The sequence below is a fragment of the Macaca fascicularis genome, chromosome 12 (genome assembly GCF_037993035.2).
Source record: "Macaca fascicularis isolate 582-1 chromosome 12, T2T-MFA8v1.1".
Taxonomy (NCBI): Eukaryota; Metazoa; Chordata; class Mammalia; order Primates; family Cercopithecidae; genus Macaca; species Macaca fascicularis.
Window position 1 is genome coordinate 43458527 of NC_088386.1, and position 12944 is coordinate 43471470.

Sequence of the window (12944 nt, forward strand, 5' to 3'; positions counted from 1 at the left end):
TCCTCATTTATTGAGAAGTGTATTAAGCAAACATATATGTGGTTATTTTGTATTTATTTGTGTACTTAAGTGAATGTTTTTTAAAATTCTGTTTTTACCCTTCATATTTTGTTGCATAGTTGATATTTTGAGGCTTGTTCTTGGTGTCAGTTTGGGTTATTTTATAGCTTACCCTAATGTTCATTTCTTGGGAAATGTATTGAGCAGAGAAATACTTTTTGGTAAGATGTATGGATAGCACCTACTTGCACAGTGCTAGTATGGTGGCATCTTTATCTCTGAAAACACCTGTATTTAAACAAGATCTGAGAGATCCTTGAGCCTTTGGAAACCATATTCTAGTTATTCAGTTGGCATGTATTTCTTTCAAGGGATTAATTTTACTCTGGAATACTGATAAGATGTTTTGATAGTAGGATTATCTCAGCCTTTTGGATGAATTATAAATACTCTTGAATCATTATTACAGGAATGAAATCTAGAAGGAAGAAAACTAGTTAAGCAACTGGTACAGATAAATGAGTTGTCAGTTCTGTTTTGTCAGTGCTCTTGTTCTCTATAGAACTGTTGGAAACTGGGGAACATAACCATCATCCATTGGAGGAATTCTCAGCTTCCCTACCACTGGTGATGATATTTCTTTTAATTTTAAATTTAGACCTTAACCTATTTTGGGATGACTGGAAAAATGAAAATCGTGTTCTCTGACAGTGTCTGAGTGTCTTTAGAATGTGAGATGTGTGATTACTTGTTCCCAGGGCTACCACTGCTTAAGTGCTTCACCTTGATGTGCTGGGCAATTTGGTTTGATAATATTCTGTCACTATGTTTTACTTAATTCTGATGATCTTGTTTTCCTGTCTTAGTTTCTTGCCATGGTGTATTATGGTGCACGCACATAGCCACCAGAAACATTTTTCTGTCTCACCATTATGATTCTGTCTTCCATGAAAGGGAAGTAAGGCAGTTCAGGAAATTCTAGAGGTTCTTAAGACAACTGTCAGAAAGTCTGAGAAACTGATTCTAGCTATATATAAATTTTTTGGGGCTGCTAACTGGTTTTTGCTAAAGGCAATACTGCCCTCTAGTGTCCAGAAGGCAATTCCAATTTGTAAATTCCTTGTTTTATGGTTTAGACTCTAGAGGCTCTTAGAAAAATAAATAATCATTATTTAAGACTTGGTTTAGTTTGTTTGCAGGCATGAAGTCGTTGGATCAGTTAACTTGGGATTATACTGGAGTCAAGAATTTGTTTACTACCTATCTCTCATATCTAAGGGGTTCTTTTTGATATTACTTTCCTCTGTTTATAAGGAAAGTGTTCCCTATCTTTAAACAATGTAAAACACTGGATCATTGCCAACTTTTAAAATACTAAACCACTATTCTCTTTCCTTCACTTTTGTAACTGATGTGTCATTTTTCATTTCATTCTGGATATGAATCGTAATTTCTTTTGCCTGTGTTTTTTCTTCACAAGCACGCCTTTCATATAATGATAGAGGTAAGATGCATTGATGTTTGTTTTATGGTTGTGGAACTTTCTGTGGATGCATACTAAACATTTTGTTCTTAGATTTTTGTTGTTACTGCTTTACTGTGCATCCTCTATAACTTATACATTTATGTCATAAAGGGTTCTCCCCCACCCAGCTTTTATTATTAAAACATGATTGATTTGACTTAGTAATGGCTTTTAGTTTTAAGGGACTAACAGTATTTATATTTATTTAAGGTAGGATGTGGAAAAAACTATTTTACTTGATTAGAAGTTAACACTAATGGCTCCATTAGTCTCAAAAACCTTGTATTGGTTAATTTTTATAATATGTCATTAGCTTAAATGTCAGCATGTGTTCATTTTTAACAGGAGTCGATTTTCTAATCCAGCCCATTGTATTTAAATGTGAAATAGATATTTTTAGATAGCTTCATCTTTGGCATCTTTAGTAAATGAACTAGCTACAGGAGTATAACTTTTGATGATATATTGCTATCTGAGGTTTAAGCGTTTAATTAGATTAAAATTCATCCTTCAAATGGAGAACTCAGAATAAGTTAAATGATCAGAGATGACTTTGTAGCTTCCCACCTCTAATAATTTATTCCACTGTTGGTTATAGTAATGATATTGGGTAGAGGTTTGGGGGCAGGGGATTACTTTTTACAGGTTATCATTTCAGTTTGTCTTCTCAACCTGATGTCTTCTGATACCATAATTTTCATATACAAATGAGTAAAGATGAAATGTAATCAGAACCATGTTCTAATGCATATCTTTTTAGTTTTGCAAAATAGCATGGATGTTGTAAGAGAACTGGACATTTAGGGAAGGTTTTAGGAATTCTGAAATCCTTATAGTTGCCTCTCTGCTCCCCATTGGTTTCTCTGTGTAGCCAGGTAAAGCCATATTTTGTGGATGACATCAGAAATTGCTTGTCATTTATGAAATTGGTGTCTACATTTGTCTTCCCAGGGGCTTATATATTTTAAAGGTATACATTTTTATTTTTAGAATCGAGTATTGATTTTTTTGTGAGTAAATTACTATAATAATGCCAATTAATTAAAAATCATTTCTAATATTCTTAGATTATAGGATGAGTAAAACTTAGAGATGAATTTAAAGTTTCATTCTAGTAATTTTTTATTTAAAAAGGCTTAGAGATTTTATAATCTGTGCTACAGTTACTCATTTTTGAACCCAGTCCTTTGAGTATTAAAGAATATTATTTAAAATTCCATTGAAAAGCTCATGCCATTACTAAAGTTTTTGAGATTCTACCCCATGAAGATCTTGTAGACCTTTTTCTCACCCTTTCAAAATTGACCAGTATTCTTTTTAATTGAAGCTTTTACCTTTTAAGTCATTTTGACAATAATATTTTTCTGGCTGTTACTATACAGTATTGAATAAATTATGGTAAAAGGGTGATAGATTATTTCTTTCTGAAATAATGGTAGCTTAGAAACTTGTTAAACAGAGCCTTGGGAATGTATGGGAACTTGAAGTATATACATTTGGAAAATGCATAATGAACTTTTTTTTCTAAATTTAGATATTGAAAATTATGTTTTCTAAAATGTTATACTAAAATCGTAGTTTGAATTGCTAACATATTAATTGTGGATTAAAAAATCTATATCTTATTTTATAGATTGAATCATATTCGTGGTGTTGGTATCCTTTAGAACAAAGAGTGGGTAATGTGTAGATTAACTATGGAGACATTACTAGTCAATATACATAAAAGCTATTAAAAATCTTAATATTGAATTTAGCGCTGTATTCCCTCTACCTAGTTATTTTTCCTCTTCAGCTTTCAGCCATTTTCTGCGTACTTTAGTTTTTAGTTTTTGACATCCCCTCTGGTTTGAAACATAACTCTCTACCTTACAAACATTTTCTATTTAGTTTAAATATGTCTTTATGCAGTTACACAATAACTCTTCGCCCTTGAGGACTGAATGGTTTCCTTTCCTCTAGAAGAGCAGTTTTCAAGCTTTTTTTTCTCCTTTCTCCACATGCATATAAGCAGTCTGCTCCAATCAGTAGAATCTCTCAGACAGAGATGATCACTTGAAGAATGAGGGAGGGAGGGTATAGTTTTTAATAAAAATTCTCTAGAGGTTCTTGTGTCCCCTCCACTGAGAATCACATTTGAGAGCCTATCCTTCCTATAAGATTTATATCTGACTTCCTTGACCCGTCACTCTACTAAACAGAAACGTTCTTTCATGTTTTGAATGTGGAAAGGACAAGAAACTTTGTAGACAAAAAAAAAAAAAAGTCTGAGTTTGAAATGAGTCACAAGAAGTCTTCTGTTTTATCTTACTGTTTAAATAAGAATTCTAAAGCCGTTTTATAAAGATGGTCTCATTTAGAAGAAGAAATTGCATGTTTTTCCTATATAACACCTTGCAATGTTTCTGTTGCTGAGGTTCTTTCTAGTACACAGTACACTTTTAAAACTCCTGAGTGGCACCAGTGAGCGGAGGAGTGATGCCTAAAGAAAGCACTAACTGTCTTTGAGGCATTAGAAGAAGAGATAAAAAGAAAGGCAGAGAGAGATGCATTGATCTGGGATCACATAACATTTCCAAGTGTCTGAAGTGCCACCCAGTGTCATCATATCAGTTGCTTTTGCCACAGAAATTTTAGTTCCTCTTCAAAATACTCATTATGCAGCCCTCCAAACCCTTCTGTTGCTTTTCTCTGGAAGCTTTCCAAAAGGCTTCCTGCGTCTTGCTTTAGTTGCAGATAGGGAACTGAGAGAATGCTTTCAATGAAGGGTTGCATTCTGCTTTGATAGGATTCCCTTGTGATTTGTAGATGCTATATTCCCATTTATATATTATGTTTGCTCTATTTTTAAAAAACTATAGCAGTGCACGTTTCTTTCATATACCATATCCTGTTATCTACTGTGATGACCACTTCTTTTCTGGATTTTTATTTGTACTTCTTTGCCAGTCAGTTCCAGAACACAGATAATTTTTTTATCTCGGATCAAAGGGATGAATTGTTAATATGTTTAAAATTAGAATAAACCAAACAGTTTGGTTAAAGAAATATTTACCTACATATTTCCTGTATGTGCTTTGTATTTAATATACCTATCTGCAATGTGTTTAAGAATGACTTGTGGGTATCTCTGAGATTAATGAAGAAAAAATTTAAACAGTCACTGGAGAAAGTAATAGATCTTAAGGAGAGGTTTTTGCTGATACATAGTCATAATTTGCTGTTTCTGGCACCTTTCAAATCATCCTCCTCGAAGTACACACTGGATGAAACAAATGAAATATTGTTAGGAGTATTCATAGTTAACAGAAAATCTTAGTGGGGAAAATTAGTGAGACTGGATCAGAAAGATTTTAGATCTTTTCTCCTGTGGTACATATAAAGCAATAATGCTGAACGTTATTATGAAAGCTCTTAATTCAGGTTGCCTGCCTTGTGATCACTATAGATAATTAGTAATCTAATTATGGCAAAATTGAAGTTAATGTCATCCATATGTGTTTACTGTTTCTGTCAGTTGACTTTTCAGTATACTCACTTTTTTTCTCATTTCCAGAGTTGATATGTATCATATTCTGCTTATTTATAGTATTATTATTATTTATCTGTAGGACCCAGGACCACCCCCACCTTCTCCATTACTAGGTTTGAAACCACTGCAGTTATTAGAAGTGAAAGCAAGGGGAAGATTTGGTTGTGTCTGGAAAGCCCAGTTGCTTAATGAATATGTGGCTGTCAAAATATTTCCAATACAGGTATGTTTATTGCAGTTTTGTCATCTTACATATATGTTTTATGGCTAGGTCATCATAACTCAGAAATAGTCTCAAAACAGAAGCCATACGTTCCAAGGTGGTTCTTTGTGATACTGGGGAAAGCAGTTAGCTCTTTTAATGCCTGCCTTTGCATCTGAGAGATTGAATTGTTAGTATAACAATCATTATGTTTGTGTGGAGTGGTGGAATTAAATGAATGCATAGGAGATCTTTTGCCAATGAAAATTCTATGGAAATGTTAAATAAAGATAAGGATTCCAATAAACAAGTCTAATTGAGTGGTTAAATTTTAATATCCCCCTACATTGTCAGAAAAAGCAAACAGAAAAACAAAAGAGTAGTATATTTTGTTTTGGAATTGGTATTTGGAGGTATATTACCAGACTTGACTTACTTTCATTCTACTTTGAGTGTTTAATTATTTCAGTTTTTGTTTGATGCATTTTCAGAGGCAATCAAGATTTCAAATAGTTGGTTTATTGTTGAATTGTTTTTATTTTAAAGGTTGGCCGGACTTCTCATAAAACTCTGATCTAATGTACCTTTGAGCTCTTCTTTTGTTCTGTTCTGTTGGTGGTGTAGGTTTATGAGGATTCTGTCCTCCCCGTCTCTTATATACCCTGGCGTCTCATGATATCCGTGGCACTGATGTCTTGGTTGGATTTGGTGTCACAGGCTCTACCACTACACTTAGAGAGTGGATCTTTCTTTTTCCAAAGTTGTCATATAAGCAATTTCTTTGTCTTAATATACCTAGATTTTAAGCTTTTTACCTCCTCTGTTCAGTCTATGAACTGTATTACATAGAGTTTATGAACTATATTACATTTTTTTTGGTAGCTATAAACCACAGTTTAGTTTTCAGAGAGAAAGTGTATTCTATTGTGCCAAGATTCATAAGTGAGATAAGGCAAGAAATTATTTCCATGTGTAAGGAAGCATAAGGATGAGAGAAAGGCATTTGGATGATATTAACTTAAGCCCAACAACAGCAACAACAGTAGCTAACATTTGATTGTATGTTTTTCTTGGGTCAGGTAGGGGTGTTTTACATATATGAGTGCTCACTAATATGTGTACATATATTGCCCACATGTACGTAAAATGCAACATATAATACAACAATTCTATAAAACAGACACTATAATGCCTGTTCTACTTAATGAGGACACTGAAGGATTATGTAACTTGCTAGAGGTTAGTGGGAGAGCCAGGATTTAAGTTTGAACAGTTTGGATGCAGAGGATTTCTAAGGGTTTCTAACCATTATGCTGTGGTACCTCTCACTATTACTGTCTTTTAGTAGTGAAAAGAAACTAATCTTTTATAAAAAGATACTTAGTAGACATGGATCGCTTGCAGGCACAAATGAATATATGGTGTCTTAAATTATTGCATTGCATATGTATGCCCCTTGCTTTCTCATTGACTTTGCAGGGTATGCTAAACATTTTTTGAAGGATGTTTGGTATTATGTTAGTTTTTGAAAAGAAGATGTTTTCTATTTAGAGGAAGTCATTCTGCCTGAATTTCATCTTTCAAGGAGATTATTCTGAATAGTACCACAAGTAGCTTCACACCATGATGAAATTACAATGTAATACTTGCAGTAACTTATGTGTTGCCATTGTAAGATACAGAATGCAGCATTTCAGATCAACTTCTGTGTTTGTAAACTAGAAACACAGAAAAGTACGTTTTGAGGGAATGGACAGGGCAGGCATTTCCTATAAATTTGTTAACCTATTGTCAGAGCTTTTTTCTTATTACAAAACAGAACAAAAATTTTTTAAAATACTTTTTTGTTTTGTTTTGTTTTGTTTTACTTTGGAACTTATTTGAGTAATCTCTTAGACATGGTTTATTTACCCGTATTCCTTGTGTTCTTACTATTCTTTCTTTTTGACTCTAGGACAAACAGTCATGGCAAAATGAATATGAAGTCTACAGTTTGCCTGGAATGAAGCATGAGAACATATTACAGTTCATTGGTGCAGAAAAACGAGGCACCAGTGTTGATGTGGATCTTTGGCTAATCACAGCATTTCATGAAAAGGTAAAACTATTTAACGTTTTACTTTAGTAAAGTCTGAATTGGCCTGCGTACCTAATGTTAGCTATAAATCCCTCAGCGTTATTTTTCGAGACATGTTATAGTTGATTAATATTTAACCTGAAAATAAAAATCATTCTTGAATAAAAATGTTTTGAAAGGTAGTTTATTTTAATAAAAGAGCAAAGATGGCAAATTTTCAACCTAAAACCCTACTCATATAAACCACCCTTTTGTTCCTTATTTCTTGTGCTGTAATTACTCTTACAAACATTTATTTTAGTATAGGTAATGCTTAGTAATTTTCACTTACCATTTACAATTCATTTTGATTACATGAACCATTTTTTTCAGTTTTAATCAGTCTTGCTTAGTGACAAAACCAGCGTCAGGAAATTTATCTCATCTTTGATCTGTCACTAACTTGCAGGGTAATTATCACCAACACATAATTGCTAGTTTTCCTCATTTTTTCTGCTTTTAGAGTCAGTGTGAAAGTACCATTAATGAAGTAGGAAATTATGTTTTTGGTAATTGGTTTCATCATTGTGAAATGTAAGTGGTTCTTTTACTTCTGTTAATTCTTGACCTAAAGGACAACAATAATCTCTAGAAGAATATTCTATATATTAGTTGTTGTTTTATGTTGTTATTTTGTGTTCTGCTAGTCCCACGATGTAAGAACTCTATAGTCAGGATATTTTAACTATTAAAATATTTTCTAGAACCTTAGATATTCAGCTAGTGTTTAAAACAAAAAACTTCTCTTATGGATTGGTGGAAATTGACTATTCTTGTAACAAAAGTTTAAAGCTCTGGTATTTCTTTCTGGTCAAATGTTTATTAATGTGAAATGGAAGGAAATTTTAACCATTCCAGAAAGATTGTTTCTTGGATATTATTTTTCCCTGAAAGGAAAGATAATGCTGCCTTCCACAACTTCTTATAGGTAAAAAGAAAAGTCTCCTTATACATAACGGCCTTTGTCAAGAATGTAAGTTTCTATTTTTCTGTCTTTTTTTAGGGTTCACTGTCAGACTTTCTTAAGGCTAATGTGGTCTCTTGGAATGAACTATGTCATATTGCAGAAACCATGGCTAGAGGATTGGCATATTTACATGAGGATATACCTGGCCTAAAAGATGGCCACAAACCTGCCATATCTCACAGGTAGACTATATTTGTATTGTTTTCCCAGGTAATTGAGTATACATTTACTAAACTTTTAAGCCCATGGGTAAGTTTTAATTTTTCCTTTGTTATTCAGTCATGCTTTACAAGACAGTTGGTTTTCATTTGTTTTTTAAAGTTAGCTTTGAGATTGGCCAGGAAGTATTTTGGATAATGTATATATTAACATTATTGGTAAAGTTTAATGATCTACTTCATCTCATTTCTGAAAGCATGATTGAAAATAAACTATATTTTCTCAATCTCAAAGGAAAAAGACATTTGTTTTACCTCAAAACGTGATATACTTTAAAGATGATTATAAATAGGGATTATTATCCAAGGGCATGTAATGAAGGAGAGACTTTGAATGTCTCCCTTGCTTGTTTTTTGAATGACCTTATTATCTTTACCCTGAGCCAAGGTAGAGGGAGGCATCACTTAAACAGTTGTCCAGTGAAGAAATAGTTCTTAGACCCAATACTTGTCATGCCCGCAAAAGGAAAAATGATTGCGTCTTAAACATGGAATTCAGTTTGCCATGTATTTAATTTTCTTGAACGTGGGATTCAATTTGTCGTCTTGTGTTCAATTTAAAGATGGTTGTTTGAAAAGTAGGCATTAACTGATTCATGGAACAGGTACTTAGCTGAGTGCCACCAGGTGATGTTTTAGGTTGCTGGGAGCCATTATTGTAAGTCAGCCTCTAATTTAAGTTCTGATTTTGCAAACTTTAAATGACGTCTACCTCAGAAATAACTCTTTCTTCTCACTTTCTTACATGCAGTCTATTGGCCTCTTCTTGGATTTTCCCTTGCTCTACCTGGCCACATAGGGAATTAATCCTTAAGAATCCCCAGAGTTATTAAGAAAAGGTCCTGAAAGTCTTTTGAAACTAAGATTGATTGGCTTTTATAGCATTTGGGAGTGTCTACTCTTGCTTTCAATATCCCATTCTTGGTCTATGTATCTGTACGTAAATTTAACCACTAGTCATGGCATAGATGTATTTAATTAGGGTATAGTAATCTCTAGGATGAGCCAGTTGAGACAGGTGTGTAGAAGAGGATATCTTATTGCCTTAAAACTGTTACCCTTTTCAGAACACCAGGATCTAGCTAGAGCAGTGTATGTTTATGGTAAAAAGTTTCTATTATCCATGCCGTAAGATGCTTTTCTACAACTGGGTGGAAGAATATAAGAACCTCTATAATAAGGGATTATTCTAAAATGTAGGTCTGTACCAATAAACAGAAGGCCTCAATTCAGCAATATTTTAAAAATTTCTTCATTTTGGTTTAAATTTCAGTTTCTATGGGAGTTTGCAAGTAAGAACTCTAAAATATTATCTTAGAAAACAGTAGTTTTGTGATTGGTAGGTGGGTGACATAGGTAACATATCTTTTTGACATGGCAAATGTTTATATAACTGCTTTATAGATAGGATTCCTTCTTATTGTCCATGTTATGAATAGGAGTTTGTCACTGTGCTCTTGTGTTAAAGGCTACGTGGGGGCTCTGAGCTTTTTCTTTCTCCCTTTCTCTGCATTTCATAATTTTAAGTAACTATTTTTTCATAGTGTACATATTCCCCCTCTTTTCTGCTTTCAATAAAAAATTTAAAACGTAACTTGTCTAAACTTAATTTGAATACTCTTTTTATTTGCAAGGGACATCAAAAGTAAAAATGTGCTGTTGAAAAACAACCTGACAGCTTGCATTGCTGACTTTGGGTTGGCCTTAAAATTTGAGGCTGGCAAGTCTGCAGGCGATACCCATGGACAGGTAAGGATGATGATTATAAAATATAAGAAAAAATAAACTTGTCCCATATTTTCTTAGAATGGCATGTCAGGACTGAATTAGTCTAAAATTGTTGTGGTGGTTAAATCAGCATCTAACAGTGTTATGTGTTAAAGTTTCTGAGGAAGACATTTTCATACGATGGTAGAGGACTCAGGTGGTTTAGATTAAGCAGTTCATAAAACAATAACTTAGACACGTGTCGTAGGATTGTTTTTGAAAAATTGATCAAAGAATAATCCAGCACCTTTTAATAGACCTCATTCTTAGGGAATTCTTCGTATGAACTCAGTAGTTTTAGTCTGTTAGTTCTTTCACCATATTAAGAAGAGTGGAAGAATAATTAGTCACTATCCTTACCTACAGTGTATTAAATTCCCTGTCCATTTTCCCATGCAATAATAGTTTATTGCTTCTTGTTGTTTATTGCTTCATTCATTTCTTTAATCAACGTGATGGCTTTTCTCCAAATTCTCTCCAGAGTTCAGAGCACTTGTAAACCCCTGAATTAGGTAACTCTGACACCTCTGTATGCCTCTGTGTGCACAGAGATCTTAGTAATAGGAACCTCTAGGAAGGCCAGAAGGGAAAAGAACATTATCCATACATTTTATTCTCAGAAACTTTGAGGCTGGAAAAGATGTTTTCATTCCTACAAGGTCACCTTTTATTTTTATTTATTTATTTATTTATTTATTTATTTATTTATTTATTTATTTTTTTTTTGAGACAGAGTCTCGCTCTGTCACCCAGGCTGGAGTGCAGTGGCATGATCTTGGCTCACTGCAGCCTCTGCCTCCCGAGTTCAAGTGATTCTCCTGGCTCAGCTTCCCAAGTAGCTGGGATTACACGCATGCGCCACCATGCCCAGCTAATGTTTGTATTTTTAGTGGAGACGGGGTTTCATCAAGTTGGCCAGACTTGTATTCAGCTCCTGACCTCAAGTGATCCTCCCACCTTGGCCTCCCAAAGTGCTGGGATTATAGGCATGAGCCACCACGCCCAGCCAAGATCACCTTTTAAATCAGGGAAACCAGTTCAACCTAAAAGGTGACATTTTCTACAAAGCTGAATGATTCAGGCCTTTGACATTATCATTTCTTCACCTTTCATATCATGTAAATTATTTGACCAACTAATTCTTAGCTTTCTTTTCCCTAGCATATCCTGTTGGTTCCTGAGGACACGTTTTTTTAAGCAGTCATGGCACCACAATTTTTGGCAATATTGACTAACGGTTTAAGAATGTAGTTTGGGGTAATGGTCAGTAGCCATATAGCTCTAGAAAAGTTGACTGCAAATGTATATGGGAATGGAGGCAATTTTGTGGAGAATACTACCAAGGTTGTGTAGGAAGCCTGAGGACAAACTTCTAAGCTAATTGAATGATTGACTATCATAAGACTAAATTCTGGGAACATATTCTTAATTTGGTACCTCATAAGCCCTCCTTCCCCTATTTTTTGAGAAAAAAATTTGTGACTCATTCATGTCATATTTTAGCTCCTTCACAATTGGGTTCTATGATTAGTTAAAAATTAATTGCTTACAGTAATGACTCCTCGACTTTAGATTTCATGGACCAGAAAATTTCAAAAATATCTGGAGGGACTTGCATATTATTGCACATTTTATATAGTACAAAGAACACATATAAAAGAGGTGACATTTTATGTCAACATGGTAAATAAACCATAATCTTGTAATAAAAGAGGTAGGTACTTTGGATGGCATACATTTACCTTTAAGAGAAAAGTAGGTTTTAGGGAAACAGTCACTGATAACACAATTAAAATAATTATTCAGAGTAGTAAATTTTTTAAAAGTAGAGCCACTTTTCCCTTTAATGTGTTCTCCTTGAACTTTAATGACCTGTCTTTATTCTTAAAACAATCTCTGTTACATGTATATTTGCATAAATTGCCAAACTTTTAATCTAGAGTAGAGATTATAGCCACCTAAGGATGGAGCTTTATGGACATACCAATATCTAGACTGTTCTCTAGTTCTGATATATCGTAAGTATGTTGTGATGTACCCAGCTATCTCACAAATATTTTTAAGCATTCATATATGAATGTTGTCAAGCACCAACCAAAGCTAGCTGTACTAGCTTAGTAACCATAGTTACAGTACTAAGAAATACCAAATTGTTGGGGACAGATATAAATAAAGGACTCCAAGACAGAAGAATTTATGAATAAACAAATACATAGATTTTGTACAGATAGAACTTTTTAATGTCAATGTGTCCTTTACTTAGCTAATTCTTTTTACAATATTAGTTTTTTTTTAATACAGAGAAAAGGCCTCAAAAAAGTTTTTTTTAAAGCTACATTTCAAACAGTATGCAAAGGTAAAACTGCAAAGTATGCAGCATCCTTCTCCCAGCTGACCATCGGTTCAGTTTCTTGTGATTACATCCAGAAAGGGGAACATAAAAACTTCTAAGTCTGTACCAGCATAATGTCTGTTTGATGTATTCTTTAAGTATACGCAGAAAGGATCTTACTATTTATACGCTATAGTCTGGTATACCTTACCCTGGTAATAGACCACATTTGGTTTTGATTCATCTTACAAAATCATACAGTGTTAGTTCATAAAGTTAATGAAT

The 12944-nt window shown here is 33.7% G+C and overlaps 1 protein-coding gene across 4 annotated transcripts in view; it reads left to right on the forward strand.

Annotated features, from left to right (window-relative positions):
• The window catches only part of ACVR2A (activin A receptor type 2A), an 84236-nt gene that overhangs the window by 66293 nt on the left and 4999 nt on the right, over window positions 1–12944 (forward strand). For 2 of the 4 annotated variants that reach the window (XM_015432187.4, XM_074009069.1), the window contains 5 exons: window positions 1481–1504; window positions 5137–5280; window positions 7214–7357; window positions 8379–8524; window positions 10195–10309. In XM_015432187.4, coding sequence (XP_015287673.1) covers window positions 1481–1504; window positions 5137–5280; window positions 7214–7357; window positions 8379–8524; window positions 10195–10309 — 573 coding nt within the window. The remainder of the gene's footprint in view (window positions 1–1480; window positions 1505–5136; window positions 5281–7213; window positions 7358–8378; window positions 8525–10194; window positions 10310–12944) is intronic. The other 2 variants (XM_005573111.5, XM_074009070.1) reach the window with 1 other exon arrangement.